The sequence below is a fragment of the Penicillium angulare genome (assembly GCF_028827245.1).
Source record: "Penicillium angulare strain IBT 27051 chromosome Unknown utg000005l_segment0_segment0, whole genome shotgun sequence".
Taxonomy (NCBI): Eukaryota; Fungi; Ascomycota; class Eurotiomycetes; order Eurotiales; family Aspergillaceae; genus Penicillium; species Penicillium angulare.
In genome coordinates, this window is record NW_026623164.1 from 4,309,154 (window position 1) to 4,327,617 (window position 18,464).

General features: G+C 47.6%; 5 protein-coding genes across 5 annotated transcripts; 1 reads left to right on the forward strand and 4 right to left on the reverse strand.

Annotated features, from left to right (window-relative positions):
* Nucleotides 1-55: 55 nt before the first annotated feature.
* N7478_008979 (uncharacterized protein) lies at nt 56-7,642 on the forward strand (the record flags this gene model as incomplete). Its single annotated transcript, XM_056925193.1, has 6 exons — nt 56-412; nt 464-639; nt 700-6,681; nt 6,735-6,940; nt 7,019-7,532; nt 7,594-7,642. The coding sequence occupies 6 exons, from the start codon at nt 56-58 to the stop codon at nt 7,640-7,642; spliced, it is 7,284 nt and encodes a 2,427-aa protein (XP_056777919.1).
* A 168-nt stretch (nt 7,643-7,810) lies between these two features.
* Nucleotides 7,811-8,948, reverse strand: N7478_008980 (uncharacterized protein; the record flags this gene model as incomplete). The annotated part of the gene is made up of 3 exons (XM_056925194.1): nt 7,811-8,404; nt 8,457-8,746; nt 8,834-8,948. 3 exons carry the CDS (start codon nt 8,946-8,948, stop codon nt 7,811-7,813), a joined length of 999 nt encoding a protein of 332 aa, XP_056777920.1.
* Nucleotides 8,949-9,247: 299 nt separating this feature from the next.
* Nucleotides 9,248-10,076, reverse strand: N7478_008981 (uncharacterized protein; the record flags this gene model as incomplete). Its single annotated transcript, XM_056925195.1, has 5 exons — nt 9,248-9,315; nt 9,364-9,515; nt 9,595-9,809; nt 9,858-9,943; nt 10,004-10,076. The coding sequence occupies 5 exons, from the start codon at nt 10,074-10,076 to the stop codon at nt 9,248-9,250; spliced, it is 594 nt and encodes a 197-aa protein (XP_056777921.1).
* A 1,635-nt stretch (nt 10,077-11,711) lies between these two features.
* N7478_008982 (uncharacterized protein) lies at nt 11,712-11,939 on the reverse strand (the record flags this gene model as incomplete). The annotated part of the gene is made up of 1 exon (XM_056925196.1): nt 11,712-11,939. One exon carries the CDS (start codon nt 11,937-11,939, stop codon nt 11,712-11,714), a length of 228 nt encoding a protein of 75 aa, XP_056777922.1.
* Nucleotides 11,940-14,228: 2,289 nt separating this feature from the next.
* Nucleotides 14,229-17,854, reverse strand: N7478_008983 (putative nuclear pore complex subunit Nup85; the record flags this gene model as incomplete). Its single annotated transcript, XM_056925197.1, has 3 exons — nt 14,229-14,683; nt 14,762-15,263; nt 15,350-17,854. The coding sequence occupies 3 exons, from the start codon at nt 17,852-17,854 to the stop codon at nt 14,229-14,231; spliced, it is 3,462 nt and encodes a 1,153-aa protein (XP_056777923.1).
* Between the last annotated feature and the right edge of the window lie 610 nt (nt 17,855-18,464).

An 18,464-nucleotide genomic window follows, 5' to 3' on the forward strand; every position in this document is an offset into this window, starting at 1 on the left:
TGTTTAAATTCTTTTATCCACGTTTGGAGGTGCTTTGACACCCACCACCACAATAATGGGGCGTTGGTTCTCTATCGGACTCGTCGCCCTCTTGGCCAAATCCGCAACATGTTGGCCCTACGATTCCTCTCTGACTGATTATAACTTGAATGAGAACAAGACTGCTACAGACCCCGCGCAATATTGGGGAGAATGGCCAAACCATAAAGGGAAATACTTCCCATCCCCACAGAATTGGAGAATGCCAACCTACACAATCTTCTTGGATCGATTCGTCAATGGCGAGCCAGGAAACGACAACATTAACGGAACATTATTTGAACATGACCTTAACTCAAACCAGATGCGTCACGGGGGTGACGTTGCTGGTTTAGTCGACACATTGGACTATCTCCAGGGAATGGGCATCAAGGTTCGTTTTATTCCATCGAGAATCAATAACCCAAACGCTTATACATACTAGACGCTATACCTTGCCGGAACATCTTTAATGAACCAGCCTTGGGGATTTGATGGATATTCTGCACTTGATACAACCTTACTCGATCAACATTATGGTACCATTCAAGAATGGCGCAATGCTATCACCGAAATCCACAACCGGGGGATGTATGTCATTTTTGACAATACTATTGCTACGTAAGTCACGATTGCCATGATGATACAGTATAACAAGCTAAACATATGCTTTTACATTAGACTCGGTGACCTCATCGGCTTCGACGGCTATTTAAATACGACCTCGCCTTTCACAGAGAAGGAGCACCAAGCAACCTGGAAGACAGATCGTCGATACGTCGATTTCGATATCGGAAACACATATAATGCCACTTGCGATTACCCCCGATTCTGGTTTGAGGATGGAAATCCTGTCAATGAATCACAAATTGCAGGTCTAGTCGGCTGCTATGACAGTGACTTCGACCAGTATGGTGATATCGAGGCCTTCGGTGTTTTCCCCGACTGGAAGCGTGAATTAGCCAAATTCGCATCCGTGCAAGATCGTCTCCGAGAATGGTATACACCAGTCCGCGAGCGATTGATCCGCCACTCCTGTATGATCATAGCCTCCTTGGATATCGATGGATTCCGATACGACAAGGCCACACAGTCTACCGTCGACGCGCTTGGAGATATGTCCGGGGCTTACCGTGAGTGCGCACGCAACGTTGGCAAACATAACTTCTTCATTGCCGGCGAAATCACCGGAGGTAACCAGTTCGGTGCCGTGTATCTCGGACGAGGCAAACAGCCAGATCAATATCAGAACGACACAACCACGGCGATGCTGTTGACAAATGAGTCCGCGCCACAGAACTTTTTACGTGACCTTGGCAAGGAAGCCATCGATGGCGCAGCCTTCCATTACTCAACATATCGTGCTCTCACTAGATTCCTCGGCATGGATGGACAACTTTCCGCTGGTTACGATGTAGATGTTGATTTTGTTATATCATGGGGTGAAATGGTCAACACAAATGATCTGATTAATGCCAACACTGGAGAATTTGATCCAAGACACATGTTTGGTGTGACCAACCAAGATGTGTTTCGCTGGCCTGCAATCCAGTATGGCTTGGAGCGTCAGCTTTTGGGTTCTTTCATCACTACCTTGCTTCTTCCTGGCGTTCCTCTGGCTCTATGGGGTGAAGAGCAGGCGTTTTACATCTTAGATGCGACCGCATCCAACTACATCTACGGACGACAATCTATGTCGCCTGCGAATTCCTGGATGGCCCATGGCTGCTTTGCGTTGAACTCATCTCAATACTATCAATGGCCCATCGATGAGGGCAAAGGTCGTCAGGGATGTCTGGATGAAACTGCTGCCTACGATCACCGTGACCCCAGTCATCCGGTGCGAAATATTATGAAACACATGTACCAGATGCGTGAAAAGTACCCTGTGTTGAACAATGGCTACAGTCTCACAACTTTGTCCAAGAATACAACGGAAGTTCGCTACCCTGGTTCCGGAACAGTAGACACTGAAACGGGAATGTGGTCGGTTCTTCGCAACATCAACTCTGAAGCCCAGCCCAAGGAATCTTCTAATTCTGATTACCAACCAGTGTGGTTGGTATATCAAAATGTCAACAGAACCATGGACTACGACTTTGACTGCGATTCGAATAGCACAGCTCTAATTGCGCCATTCGACACTGGCACCTGGGTGCAAAATCTTTTCTATCCTCACGATAAAATGAAATTGGTAGATGGACCTGTCTCGCTTGGCTTGAATGGGTCAAAGAGCGTTAGTGGTTGTTATCCCAACATAACATTGAACGCATACGAGTTCCGTGCGTATGTCCCATTGGAAAATTTTGAAAGCCCCGATCCCATGGTCACAAAATTCACTCCTGGTCATGATTTCCCCATGCTATCCAATGTTGCTCCCGACAGCCCAGAAAACGTGACAATCGAGTTTTATTTCTCTGAGGCAATGAGCTGCAGCTCTGTAACAAACAGTTTGTCATTCAACTCTTCCACTGAAATTGGCAAGATGCCTACAGTTGACACCAACTCTGTCCAATGTTCAAACCTTACGTTACCCAAAAACATGTCGTGGACAGGAGAAATCCCGAGTGCTTGGAAGTGGAAAGCCAATCTGACCGATGTTTACAACGGAGTTCATCGACTGAATCTCAACAATGTGTCCAATTTCCATGGAACTGCGTACACAGGCTCAAACGACCATTTCCTACTTCGACTTGGACAGTTTGATAACCCGATGGTTTTCAACAGCGCAAACTACTCCATCAGTTTGCTTTATCAACACACAAACAACGACAGTCTTTACATTAAGCACCACTCTGCCGGCGCAGATAAATATCGCTACTCAACCAACTGGGGAACAAGCTTCTCAGACTGGATGCCCTACAAGGGCGGCAACGATACCATTCAGCGCCTCCCTTGGTCTGGTACCAAAAAGCAGGAATGGACAGGCGACCATGTCCGGGTTGAATATTGGAGTCGATGGACTGGAAGCAGTGACTACGTCCAAGAAGGCGATGCAAACTGGGCTTTCGGTCAACGGCGCTTCCCTCATGTCTTCTTCAATGGACCTTACAACGAGTACGGATATGACGGTGGCCTCAGCAACGCCGCACATCTGGACGAAGACGATGGAAATTGGAAATACCATTTCACATCCGAGTGGCCTGCAGTCGGTCAGCTCAATATCTGGGGAATCAACCCCGACGGACAGCCTGATCAATCCTGGGTCCTGGGTGACGTTGATTACGACTATGTATTGGACAGAATGCCACCGTCCTCTCTGTCGGCTACTCTGATCAATATCACTGATGCGCCATCGGATGGACACCTCTCCTGGCAGGTCACTATCAATGATGCCACCATGCGCTATCAGCTAGTGCCCGTTGGAAACCAAAAGGTCCAAATCGCCATGTACGTTCTTTTCTGGATCTTGCCTGTCTTGACTGGTTCAGCCTGTGTCTACATTTTCATGAAGTCATTCTACAAGGTTAAGTTCAACCAAGTCGGAATCAGTGAGAAGCGCAGCTTGGCTCCGATAATTTTATTGAAGAAGTTCAAGCTATCTTCCTCTCTTAATAACGGTACAAACAAGGGATTCTTCAGTCGGGCTAAGAGCTCTGCCTTCATGCAAAGTACTACTGCGCTTGGAGCTGCTGGCGCCACAGGAAAGCGCCGCATGGTCCTCATTGCTACCATGGAATACGATATTGAAGACTGGGCTATCAAGATCAAAATTGGAGGTCTTGGTGTTATGGCCCAGCTTATGGGTAAGACCTTGGGACACCAAGATCTGATCTGGGTCGTTCCCTGTGTCGGTGGCATTGACTATCCCGTGGATCAAGTTGCTGAGCCCATGACCGTGACTATCTTGGGTAGTGCATACAGGGTCCAGGTGCAATACCATGTCTTGAACAATATCACCTATGTGTTGCTTGACGCTCCAGTCTTCCGCCAGCAGTCTAAATCCGAACCGTACCCCGCGCGTATGGATGACCTGGACAGTGCCGTTTACTATTCAGCCTGGAACCAGTGTATTGCTGAGGCTATTAAGCGTTTCCCAATTGATCTTTACCACATCAACGATTACCACGGCTCTCTTGCTCCTCTGTACCTTTTGCCCGAAACTATCCCTGCTTGTCTCTCTCTTCACAATGCTGAGTTCCAAGGTCTTTGGCCCATGCGCACAGTTAAGGAGAGGAAGGAGGTTTGCTCAGTCTTCAATCTTGATGAGGAGACTGCTCGCCGTTATATTCAATTCGGTGAAGTTTTCAACCTCCTTCACGCGGGTGCAAGTTACCTACGTGTTCACCAGCAGGGATTCGGTGCTGTCGGTGTGTCAAAGAAATACGGCAAGCGATCCTACGCTCGTTATCCTATTTTCTGGGGTCTGCGCAAAGTGGGTAATCTGCCTAACCCAGATCCCTCCGATGTGGGTGAGTGGACCAAGCAGCCCACCGAGGAGAAGGATATCACAGTCGACGCTGAATATGAAGCCGGCCGCGGTGAATTAAAAAGACAAGCACAAGATTGGGCAGGTCTTGAACAAAACCCAGATGCAGATCTATTGGTATTCGTCGGTCGCTGGTCGATGCAGAAGGGTGTCGACTTGATCGCCGACGCCATGCCCGCCGTTCTAGAAGCTCGCCCCAACGTACAAGTTATTTGTATCGGACCTGTTATTGATCTCTACGGAAAGTTTGCCGCACTTAAGCTCGGTCGCATGATGGAAGTTTATCCTGGCAGAGTGTTTTCGAAGCCTGAGTTCACTGCTCTTCCCCCATTTATCTTCTCTGGTGCGGAGTTTGCCCTTATTCCATCTCGTGATGAGCCCTTTGGCCTTGTCGCCGTCGAGTTTGGTCGAAAGGGAGCCTTGGGTATTGGAGCCCGTGTCGGTGGTTTGGGCCAGATGCCAGGCTGGTGGTATAATGTGGAATCCACTTCGACATCGCATCTGCTCGTTCAGTTCAAATTGGCTATCGACGCTGCTCTCAATTCTAAGACTGCCACTCGAGCAATGATGCGTGCCAGATCTGCAAAGCAAAGATTCCCCGTTGCCCAATGGGTTGAAGATCTCGAAATTCTTCAGTCAACCTCAATTCAAGTTCACGATAAGGAGGTTTCTAAAGGTCATGGCCTCGCTCGAACTCAACCCAATTCCGGGAGAAGCACCCCTGTTGGTACCATGACACCCGGAGCTATGACACCTGGGAACATGACACTTAGTCCCCTGCCTTCACCTGGAATCCGATCAGCATTCCCGCATTCCAGAGATAGCAGCTACTCAAGCTTCAACCAATTCAGTGATTTGGGCTCACCAAAGCGAAACCTTTTCAGTCGCGATGGTAGCTCCACTCCTGAGACCGAGAAGCCAAAGTCCGGCCTCAACCGTTCTCTTTCATTGGGTGTACGAGTCGGACCTGGTCATTCGGGACGTGGTACTCGCCGTGCTCAGCGCGGAGATGATTCTCAAGGTTCCGGCAATAGCAGCGACATTGAAGAAGAGAGCAGTGATGAACAGAGCGTTTATGGCGATGATGAGTACACTCTCACCTCCGCGCAAGCCGAGGAACAGAGACTAGCCCAGGCTGCTCACCGTCACGAACGGCCAATTTCTACTCATAGACGCGCCCCCAGTCAGGAGTCTATGCATCCCAGATACGCATCCCCAATGACTAGCCCAAGCATACCCCCACCTACAGATTCACTCCTTCTTCCACCTCAACCTATCATGAACAACAGATTTAGCAATGGATCTGTACTTTCTCTAGACTCTGTGGTGGGCAACAAGAAAGACTTCCGACTGCAGAAGGTTGATCCATTCTTCACGGATGGCAACGGCGAGTACTACCATATGTTCGAGCAGAAGCTGGCTGACTTGAATGGCTCCAACTCTGAGGGACCTCTTTGTATCGAAGAGTACCTTATCAAGAGTGAGCAGGAATGGTTCAATCGTTTCCGCAATGCCAGATTGGGTCGTCACAAGTCACCTACTCCATCCATTGTGCACTCAAGACACGACTCCCCAACTGGATCTTATAACGACGATGAAGCCCTATCGCACATTGCCGATAGTGACGATAATCATTCAGAGGATGACGAGTTCCTGCTTGGAAAGGACTACGTTCCTCCCACCGGACTTAGGAAGTGGATGCAGATTAAGGTCGGAGACTGGCCGGTCTACTCAATCTTCCTTGCTTTGGGTCAGATTATTGCTGCAAACTCTTACCAGATTACTTTGCTTACAGGCGAGGTCGGTGAGACTGCTGAGAAGCTTTATGGAATTGCGACTACTTACGCTATTACCTCTATCTGCTGGTGGCTGGTATATCGGTACTTCAAGTCAGTTGTCTGCTTGTCAACACCATGGTTCTTCTATGGTATTGCTTTCCTCTTGATTGGATCCGCTCACTGGGTGGATGATTCATTCACTCGTGGCTGGGTACAGAATATCGGAAGCGGATGCTACGCAGCTGCTTCATCTAGCGGGTCTATCTTCTTTGCCTCGAACTTTGGTGACGAAGGTGGTGCACCTGTTAAAACGTGGATCTTCCGTGCTTGTGTCATCCAGGGTATCCAACAAGCATACGTGATTGGCCTTTGGTACTGGGGCTCGATTTTGAGCAAGGCTTCCAGTGAAGGTCTTTTAACCTCTGACAACACAATTTCCAGCACATGGAAGATGACGTGCGTATTCCCATAAGCCTTATCTTTTCAATGACTAACTTATATTTTAACAGTGCCATTTGCTATCCTATCGCCATTTTCCTTTTCGCCGTCGGTCTTCTTTTGATCCTCGGATTACCAGATTATTATCGTCAGAAGCCTGGCAAGGTTCCCTCTTTCTACAAGTCCCTTTTCCGCAGGAAGATTGTCCTCTGGAATTTCGTCGCAGTTATTCTACAGAACTTCTTCCTTAGCGCGCCATATGGACGAAACTGGAGCTGTAAGTATCATTCCACAGCTTATAGCTTCTATGGCCATAATCCACCACACGATACTAATTTTGCATTTCTCTTCTTAGTCCTTTGGAACTCCATTCACACTCACCCCTGGGAAATCGTTATCCTGTGCATTGTCTTCTTCGGAATAGTATGGTGCATCTTCCTATATATCGTCAGTCGATTCTCCAAGAAACACAGTTGGTTCCTTCCTGTGTTCGCCTGTGGCCTAGGTGCACCACGCTTCATCCAAATCTGGTGGGGTGTCTCAGGCATTGGGTATTATCTACCATGGGTTGCGGGAGGAGCTACCAGTGGAGCATTGGCATCACGTAGTGTTTGGCTCTGGCTTGGTGTTCTCGATTCCATCCAAGGTCTTGGATTTGGTATTATTTTACTTCAAACCTTGACCCGTGTGCATATGTGCTTTGCCCTCATTGCATCCCAAGTCCTTGGTTCTATTGCGACGATTTGTGCGCGAGCCTTTGGGCCGAACAACCTTGGCCCTGGTCCAATCTCTCCTGATGTGACTAAAGGTGTTGATTCTATTGCAAATGCTTGGTTCTGGGTGGCTTTGTTCTGTCAACTTTTGATTTGGTATGTTCTATCCTCTTTTCATATATTGAGTACATCGCAACTAATGATTCTTCTATTTTAGTGCTGGATTCTTGCTCTTCTTCCGGAAAGAACAGCTCTCTAAACCTTAATCACTCCCTTATCTTCCTACTTTTTTCATGTTTATGCTCCGTCATGTACATATAACCCGACTGATTGTCAAGACCGTTCCGCTTTTCTTACATCTCAACGGCGTCCACCATCTCATCATATTTAGCCTACACTAATACATACATGCACGTTCAATGTTTTCAATTTGATCACACCGGTCCTCTTCCAATATACTTTTCTAAGAAATCAAATCCCTCCCGCTGTAACCACCAAGTCTTCGACCCAACTTCCATCTTCATTGCAAAAGTATGTTCCTCCCCAGGGACCTCAGTCATTCCAGACGGGACCCCCTTATCTTTCAACTGCTGGAAGAGTGCCCGACTCATCTCAATAGGAACCATCGTATCAGCCAATCCATGAACAATATACGTCGGCGGGAAATCCGATGAAATGTTCTTCACCGGATCAACCTTTTCGTAACCCGGGTCTGAGCCATGAGGTTCTCCAGAGGGATAGATAGCCGAAATTACATTTCCCGTTGCAATTTGCGTGAAAGCAAACGCATCGCGTGGCCGAGAGAAATCGGGTCCTTTCGAAGCCCCCGTTTCAGTCTGTCCTTCTAGAGAAACAGAGCTATCTGTCGGTATTGGCACCTCCTCGTAGATCTTCTTGAGAAATGACTCATCCAAATTAGGAAGTATAGCAGCGACATGAGGGAGGGGAGCTTTCCATGCAGGATCTGCGAAATTAACGGCGCCATAAAGGGAGAAAATTGCCTTCGCGGGTCTGGGCACGTCGAAACCCTGTAGCCCGTTAGTGAGCATTCTCATATCTACTTATATGATGATTTCTTACAAGACTAAGAGCCAGATTTCCGCCTGATGATGTTCCAAAGACGGCAACATTATCCAAGTCAGCTCGGTGGAATCCCCTTTCTGCTAAGTAAATGTCGAGGTGACCGTCGTATACCCAGGCGAGAAGATCGCGGATGTCTCGCATTGGACCTTCAAGGAGATCCACGCCCGGACAAAGTCGGTGGTTGGGAACGATAACGATCCAGCCACGTTCAAGGCAATCTTTGATCTGGGGCATAGAGACCATTCGGGAATGGCCGAGCATGAAAGCGCCACCATGGATATCGATCACTGGAAATCCTGTTAGCATTCGTTTCATTCCTTTATCCCTACCAATTGTGCATAATGTATTCGATGTGAATATTTAATATAACTTACCTACGGGGTATTTTTGTGGAGACTTTGAATCGCTCGGTGGGAGATAGACATCGGTTGTGATCTTGCTCCCGTCAATCTCCTTATAGAGCAGTGTGAGTGGATTATCGAGCGACATGATGAAATTGAGCGATTTGTGGATTGAAGAAGAATCAAGGGAATAAATGGGCCACTTATGCCCGGCAGATGCGCGGATATAACTATTTCAATGGAGCGAATCCCGGGGTACGTAGCCGCGTCAGTGCAAAAATCCGGAATTCCCGAGCGGGGCACATGGTCGGGTGAGGGGGGAAGATGGAGATCCCGGTAGATGATCTCGGACACGTGGGGGATATTTTACATGAAGGATAAACATTCATCATGACAATCTATTTCAACTATAATATACCTCAACGACGGTATACCATGCCAGGAAGTCTAAACACTCAGCTTAGATAGCAAAAACTGGCTCGCATCACCGGTATTAAGGATGTACGAAAAATGAGCTAGCGTGATGATCAGCGTGTTATCACAAACCAAATCACCAAACGCACAATAAACCTTCACTTTATCCTGTGGAAATCCAAGAATACCCCCAAACTCCTGTGCATTCCTGGTATACCCAAAGAGCACTACACCTTTGATCCTATTCTTGACATCTGCAGGTAGCTGTGTAATGGAGTCTGCAATGACGGCCGTTCCCTGACTACAATGATTTCAGTTTCCATCTCACCAAAAAAGAAAGTGAATTCAAATTTATCAATGAAAATAGTTCAAATGCATACCTATATCCTCCGGCTACAATTTGTGTATCGGGACATTGCTTCGCAGCCTGCTCGAACAAGCCGACTGCTTCGTTAATCGCAACCGGGGACGTGTTTCCAGGAAGAACATTCGACAGTAGATCGGCTTGGTATGCAGGTCCGACACCTTGGCAGGCTACTTGGCCTAGTCTCGCTAGTTGAAGATCACTGCATACGGCTGGACCGGTGGAGATACCCTGCTAGAATTAGTACTGGTAATAGTGAGTGGATCAGGCAAGACATACAAGTAGACCAGGCTCGGTAGTAGCACGAGCGAAGATGAGAGTCACAGGCTTGCAAGGTCCAGTGCGGAGGTCATTTCCCAAGTCAACTAATAGACGTATGTATTAGTAACAAGTCTCGATCTATTCATAGGATGGTTCGGACAGACATTGGCGGGTAGTAATATTCACCGGACTAGCCGCGGCGACAGCAGCCAAAGCAAGACTGAGTAGTAGCTTCATATTCGCGAAAACAAAAAATTGATAAAATGAATTATTGAAGTATAACGAAGTTGCTTCTCTGGTACTTTCTCCTAGTCAATGGTAGAGCGATACCCAGCCTTTTAAGTATCCAGCGATATTTAGAACAGCCAATGAACAATTTATCAGATTCCACCAAATATCCCAGAAATCAGTTTTGATCTACCATGCATCCCCATAAGATAGCACAAGTTTTTTCTAAGCTTTTGCCTAAACCTACACGTTGAAAAATCAATGGTTTTGAGACTCTTTCTACTAGTTCGGCGTTTCAGGGTATGCAGGATTAAAATTTCGGGTACCTGATCCAGAAAACAAGATGAAGGGTCTTGTTAGGATCTAAAAAGAAGTGCATGCTTTTGCATGTGGTTTAAACAGACTTGAACATTGGTTCAACGGTTTACAATACGGGATCTTCGTAGAGGACTGATTTTTGGGTTTGGGATCGGTCACTTCACCAGAAGGGGTAATGTATCTCAAAAATGATCCATGACGGTTCATGTGTTGAGTTCATAATTCAGAATTTCAATCTATTCTTTACTTATAGAGTAATATACATAGTTACAGGATAGTGCAAGTTCAATGGATTGCTTGTTGCTCCGCGGCTAACTACATACACGTGGAGTTGATCTACATGTGGCCATCCAGAGCTAAGTTTATCACCAGAATCTTCAAGGTACAACTCAGTCGTTTATTTTCCTTTATTCTCTAATTTTCTGAAATAACAAGACTTAATAAATTCTTTACGCTTGCAGGCATCTTATTCATACTACTGAAGAAACAACTTCCCAAAAAAAAGAGTGTATTTTTAATAATGGTATACCCCAATCGCTCACCAATGCAGATACGCAGAATATCACCGTCGACACAGTCACAGCAATAGAAAGGACAAAAAGAAAGACAAGAACAAACCAAATCAGAAGGCCGAAGGACACGACTACCAGAGTCCACGTCCACGCTTATCACTTCAATCCATATCAAATCCATATTCATGTACTATACATTGTCATGCTATTCATTCACCGCATGCATAATCCTACATCACTCATAATCCATCTGTCTGCCGTTGTCATTGTCATCGACCTTCCCTAGAATCAAAGCCCACACCAATCCATCGCGCCCACAAACGAAAAATCACGAACCAGCGTGACCATCAACATCAGGCCGTCTCGACTAGCGAGGATTCGGGCCCGAGCGTGGAGCAACTATGAATAGATGTAAAGCAAGGAGTAGGTCTCTCGAGCCAGCGAATTGACCCACTCCACTGATCTATGAGTCACTTAAGCCTAACCAACAGAGACATACTTGCCAAGCAAGCTACGAATCTTTCTATCATCCCATCAAGTACGAGTACTGAGTACCTCATCATTCCATCATGTCGGCATCCTTGCGTTGCGTTTGCATGTGAGTTTAACATGATCAAAACCAGTTCAATCAAGTCATCCTATACATCATCATTCATTCGTAATGCCGCCATTCCATTCGTTCTTCTGTCCTCCTCAAACCAGACACTCACTCAATCAAATGAATCAATCAAAAGACCAAGAATCCCATAATGAAATCAAACCAGTTCCAGCTCAAACCTGCAACCAGGCAAATCAGAGCCAAGACGATCAACGTCTACCGATAAGATCCCTTAGAACTAGAGTATCCCGAATCCGGCCAGCGGGTCGCAGTCGGCGAGGAAGAAGAACCACGAGAAGAGTGACTCGTGCAGGCATAGCCTACTAGCACAGTCTTTTCCTGAACGGAATGACCTCGTTGACCATAAGCAGAGCAGGGGTCAATAGAGTGTTGAAAGTAGACGCATTTGCAGACGGAGAAACGTTCGACGACTTTGTAGCACATTGTTGCGTTTGCGTTTGCGTTTGTTTATAGTAATCTCTATAAATAATGAAATCGGATTGAAATGAGATGAAATGCAATATCCTCTGATCTGATCGTTTTGTTCGTGTTCGTGTGAATTTGTGAATCCGTAAAGTCGAGTCGGGGTAAAACCGAGAATTGAATTGAATTGAATCGAATCGTTTATAAGGACCGGAATTTGTTTTATTTGCGATCGAGATCGTCCGCAAGTCGACGTCAACGGCGTAGGCGAAGCGAAATCGAAAGCGTAGTAAGGTAAGGTAGGAATCGAGAAGATCGAAGTTCTGACGATTTAAATCCTCGTCCGAGATAAAGAGCGCGAGCGCAACAAAGAATCTTAGTTGATGAGAAATTGAAGTTGAAAGGTGGACCAGCCCGGTATTAGGTAGCTTGAAACCGCGGAGGATTAGGTAGGTAGAGAGGGGAAATTGAGAAGGTGAAATTGAACTTGTCAATGCAATGCAATGCAGAAAGCAGAAAAGACTGAAAGAGAAAGAAAGGAAGCTATAAAGCTAATTGCAGAGAAGAGAAGAGAAGAGGTGCGCTGTCAAGAAACTCATCGCCAAGGAAAGGACCAGTCGGGCGTTATATACAGCGCTGGAGAGACAAGATTGACATGAGTGGAGTAGGTAAGAGGGGAGTAACTTGAAAGAGAGCTGTCTGTGCATTGTGCATGAGAAGGGCAAAAGAGCAAGGTTCCGAGTTCCACTTTCATCCACGCTGATCGCAGTACCTAGTGCAAGGCATCCCGCAACGGCCAGCCCTACGGCAGGAGCCCCAGGCAAGGACCGGAAAAGACCGATGGGGCTCGGGCGCGCTAATGGACCAATGGGCCAATGAACCACTCGGTGACGGAGTGAATGGGGACAAATACGACAAAGCTGACCGGGGGAACAGGAAGAGAAGAACGGAACCAAGACCAAGGACCTGAACCGTGACCTCGCAGTTCTTGTCATGGATTACGATTATCCACGGTGGGACTAGAGCCTACTGTATCCCGAATCCGTTGACTCCGTAGCTATTATTACTATTACTATTACTCTCACTATAGTTAATGGTGATCATTAATCCAAATCGGGGCTAGAATGAGGATATTCGGGACATGCTTTCGACGATCTCCACGCTTCACGTCAGAAAAGAGTTCACAACGCAGATCAATGCGCGAAACTGTGGCTAAAAAAGAATACTAAGCCATAAAGACGGTGAACACAGCATATAACAGACGTCCGGGGTGGACAATTTGTTAGAGGAAGTCGGTGTACACCAGTGAGCCACATGGAGGGGGAGGCTGAGTATGGCGGAATAAAGGAAAAAAAGGAAAGAAAAGAGTCGGAGAGTCGGAAGCTGGAAGCTACTAAGACGAACTAACAGGAACCAAGTGGGAATCGGGATGGAGAGAGCGAATATCAATGCGGTATCCACTTTTTTTCCCTGGTTCTTAGTGGATGTTGTTGGGTTGATCGTGATGATTCATCGTTGACTCCGCCTCATTTGTGGCTAAGGCAAGGCGAGGCATACTTTGCTTACCCTTTTCAGGCAAGATGAGAAAAATGATGCTTTGCATAGAACTTAGCTTCTTGGTTACCAAATTCAGCAACCTTCATGGGATCATAACTACAGTTCTTAGTTCACCGTCTCTGTTCCTCCTTTGACCATAGTTAATGCATCGCATCCACTGTAAATGCGCGGTGTCCCGTGCTGCCCGTCCCCGCCAAAGAGAAGAGCAGGACGCCCAGGCATCCACGTTCAGCTGCTGACGTTCACTGGGTAAACAGTTCAAGACCCAGTTTTTATCCCACTCCAGTATGTGGATGTGTTTCTTTTTTCGGTTTCCGTGCTTGACGAACCTCGGAACCCGGAGATTGCAGAACACGTAGGGCTGAGAAAAAAGAGGGGAATAGATCCACTGCGTTTTCTTGATTGGGGATGGTCGGACACCGGCGAGTCGGTTCTCAGCTGGCTCTGGCAGAGAGAGAGGTAGTCATAGATAGTCATGAAACAAATGAAACCTGATTCTTGAGGATCTCCAGCTTGCTCTATCCGGCTCTAGCCTAGTTTACCTGGTCTACCCGGTCTAGCTCTACAATTAAACCTTGGCTTTCATGCAGGGGGTATATCCACTCACTAACAGCTTGGAACCATGACAGAAGAACCGCAGTAAAAATAAACAAATTCAATACACATCATATGGAATAACATAGAATTTCGGAATACCCTGACACCTTCTACAGTATAATCATACATGATATGGCTCCATATTCAGCTCATGTCTTAAACGGACCCCAAAGCACCATGACTCAAGCCTTGCGCTAACCCCAGTCTCAGCATATGGAGAACATCCTGTCCCTTCAGAGTACCAGGGAGTCCCACTCGCCAGTCCCATCCCCGGGCTCGGCCCGCATCCTTGTCACTCAGATGAGGCACCAAGACACCTGAGCTACTCACGGAGGTCGGGCCAAATCCATTGCGAGCTGACTCCAGCATATCATTACCGATTAAGGAAAAGGTAGAGGCCGACAGCGATGACACGGACTTCTTCAGAAGGGCCCGCGGAGACGGGGGCTGATGTCCTTCTTGGGACTTTTGACCAGGGTTTTGGATCTCAAGGAGGGTGGACCGGAAGCATTCTTCACACTGTGCAAACACTCGGGGGGTCACTGTCTCAATATCTTCAATCGCTGACAGGATAGTGAATTGTTGAGCAACCGATAAAATTGGGTTGGGTTCTGGGTCGCCTGTCAGTATGACTGCTTTTGTTGCTGAAAAAGAAAATGACAACAAAGAAAGAATAGACTAAGACTTACGGTTCACAAACACCAAGGCCTCCCCAAGAAGAGCAAGCAATCCATCCACCTGCACCGCCGAATCACGACTAGGGTCGTACAGTCCACCGTAAATGTTGTCCGCCGCACTGCTGATTACAGCTGTGAGGGCCTTGGCGGCTATGCGTCGTCGGGCCAGAGGCTTGTATCGGGGTTGCTGGCCATCCTTTGCCTCCACGGCCTCGTCTCGAATTTCGTAAAACTTACGGAGGGTAGCGTATCCACTGAGGTAATATTGCAGGATACGAGCAGCCTCCTCATCGACAGAAGCGATGGATGAAAGGCAAGCCTTTGGGTCCTTGATCAATGATCGCAGTTGACCGTCCAAAGCAGCTGTTGCGGGGAAGGCCCGTGATTGCACCAGTGAATAGGAAATCAATAAATCAACAATTGACTTGACCTTTCGTCGGTTGTGAGCGCGGGCATAGCAAACGAGAGCAAGACCGAAGTCCTCAGAGTTGGAACTAGTAAGATCACCGAATCGCTATTTCATCGATGTTAGCCAATGCACAGAAATAAACAAGGCTGAGCCAAATGATGAAAATGTAGGGGTGTCGCAATAAAACGAACCTCGGAAATCCGTCGACCTTCCTCTTCTAAGCCCAAATCTGAACATAATACCACAAGTTTGTCTTGTTGGGAAATGTCATCCAGTGGCAGGTGATCCACAATATCCGCCACGGCCTTCTTCATTAACTCCTGATCATCGAGACGGCTGAGAACTTCCAACGCCATTTCCCAGCCTTCACGGGTCCCGGTCTCATTTTCAATAGAACCACGGTCATTGAGCCCAAACGCATAGCTACGCAGAATCTCATCCTTGTTGAGACTTTCGGCAGGTGGCCTGTTGTCTTGTCCGTACGAAAGTACCATCAGGTCATGCTCGCTCAGACCCGGCATCTTCTTATTACCACCAGCCTCAAACCAGCCACCAAGGCTTGCAACTTCGCTGACGGCAGCAGCCACACAAAGCGACCATGACTGTAGGAGTTCCAGGACACCTTGCACATTGCCCTCGAAGACAGATGCGAGTCCGACCTCCAGGCTGTTCAAGGTGTTTACTCGGAATCCTGTATCATCGGAGGGCTCGCTAGTGGCGCTGCTAAAAGCCAGGTCCAGACGTCGGAGATACGCATCTCGCATGTTACGATCCACGGCTCGGGCCTGGTTTCTGGATCCGCGAGACCGCTGGAAGTCGTTACTGGATGTGCTCGCGCGAAGGTCTAGACCAGGTACGCCATCATCATCCTCTCCATCCCACCACACAGTTAAACCAATTGTAGCCTCCACCCAATCTTGTGAGTATGCCTTGATCGTGGCAGTGTCGCCAAGAATGATTCGATATAAAGAACGGAGGTTCTGATAAATAGACCATGGTACACGACTTTCAGCCATGCGCGCAGATTGGGCGAAACTGGTGGGATTTTGATTGCCCATGTGGGGAAAGCCGAAGTTGACAGCCTGAAATTTGTTTTCTTGTACTGGAATATCAGCTTGATCTTTCTCATCACCCTCGGCGAAGGCTTCGAGATCATTAACTGCCGACAAGACCCGCTGTCGGTACTCAGTCCAATCCGAGCCTGTGATATCCCAATCATCATCTTGGAATCCAGGGCAAGAGTCCAAAATCTGCCATGCCTTATTCACGCAGCGCTGGATGTTCTGCAGCTGGATACCGCGGTAACCCGGTTGGGGCAAACCATCCTCGAGTGCAGATCGAGCATAGTTGAAATCAGCCGATCGTAGAATTTCCGCAGCTTCGGCAAAGCGGCCGCGTAGAACAGTCGCATTGATGATGTCCCAGAAATTAGAAGAGGAGGTCGGGTTTGGCTCAACATATTGCAATGCCTGGAGATCATTTGTTTGGGATGCGTGGTTTCCGTTCAGCCAATCCAGCAGAATTTGAGGCAATGGAGTAGCAACACTAGCTCGCTGCACGGCCTTGACCATGCTGGGGCGAGCAAGCGGGTTTGATTTAGTTGCGATGGGGGCAGAAGCGCGAGAAGGATGGTGGATTTGAAGAAGCAACGAAGCAAGGAAACTAGCTTTCACAAGATGAGGAGCTTGTTCTCCCGGGCCAATCTTAGATCCGACACCGTAGGGTCGAATGATCCCACTGCGATCGGCACAGATATCCCATGTTGCCGCCAGCTTGTTCGCAATGTAAGCTAGAAGCGCATCAAGATCCAGATGTCTATAATTCGTTTCTCTCAGTTCGTCCCACATACGACCAAGCGTATCCTCCGTGTTGATGACCATATCAGCGGGTTCGTTGACGGGTGGCAGCACGCGCGTTCTCGAGGCCAGGTTATGCAGGATAGAAGGCATCGCCGAAGCTTTCTTCGGAGATAATTTTGTTTTGCGAATTGGGGACTGGCTTGCCCATTGCTCGTCTAGCCTCGGTCGCTTGGCATCGGTAGGGTTTGAATATATCGATTTGCGCGGCTGGCCGAAGAGAAGTGGCTGCTGCGCTGGCATCGGGTTTGTAAAGGCTGAATCAATAAAGTCCGGACGACCTGTCGGATCCTGAACGCTCATGTCCATATCTCCCTCTGCATCCTCATCTTCTCCTTCCAATTCTTCCTCCATCTCTTCTTCCTCCTGTTGCTCTATTTCCTCTTCATCCTCATATTCCTCTTGGTAATCACTCAATTTTGAGGCCCCGAAGCCATTCGAGTCCGCAAAGCTCACAGCAGACTGTCTCGACTGTCCGAAATTGTTCCCATAGCTTGCGCCACCAAGATTGGCTTGTGATGTGAAGGATTTTTGGGTTTGCAGGGTTTTCTTGGGCATCGCAAAGTCGGTCGAGCCGAAGGAGGAGCCGAAGATGCTATCACTGGTGTTGAATCCGCCAGACTTAGTGAAGAGAGAGTCTCCGTGGCCATTTTGAGATAGGCCGAACTGAGAGTTACGGTTCACCGTGGAGGGAGGGTGGCCTTGCGGTGTAAACGAATTGGCGGTTGACGGTGGAGGACCGGCGGGTGTTGTAGAAATGTTACTCCAGAAACTTTGGCCTTTCAATTTATCAGGGGTCGCTGGAGGACTCGAGTCACCGTAGGGGACCTTGAACGACATTGTGGATGGTTGATGGAAGGTAGACTGGATGGATCAACAGATCTCGAGATTCGAGGAACGCAAGTTTTGGGCCGCAACACTTGCAGCACAGATCAAGATGGAAGGGCGATTGCCGATCGCCCAATGAGGATCGGGCTAAGAATTTGGACAAGTCACGGTTATTAGGGAAATGATGCGAAATGTGTCAAGACGAGCCCATGGTTGATGGGATGGTTTGTCCTTTCCTGCTATGATCGTTGACGCGCCTGAGAGCGCGGTGAAATTTGGGTCATGTGACTCGAGCTTATTCTACTATACAGTCTGGAAGTATAGTAGACTTGATTTACGACAACATATCGAGGTCAATTTTCGATTTGTATGAGATGAAATGAGTTTGACCTCTGTTTACTTCATTTGGTATTGTTTGGTCTGTCTAGAAGAATTATTTAAAAGGATGAAATGGTCTATATGGACAATATTTAACTGTAACACCGCCTAACTACCCACCGCTCGAATTATTTTATTTGCTTTCGCCTTCAAGTTCTCTAGCACACTTGAATATTCATTTTACCCCAATTTAATATTCAGGAACATTGGAACATCGGCTGTGCAAGATCTACAAATCTGAGAT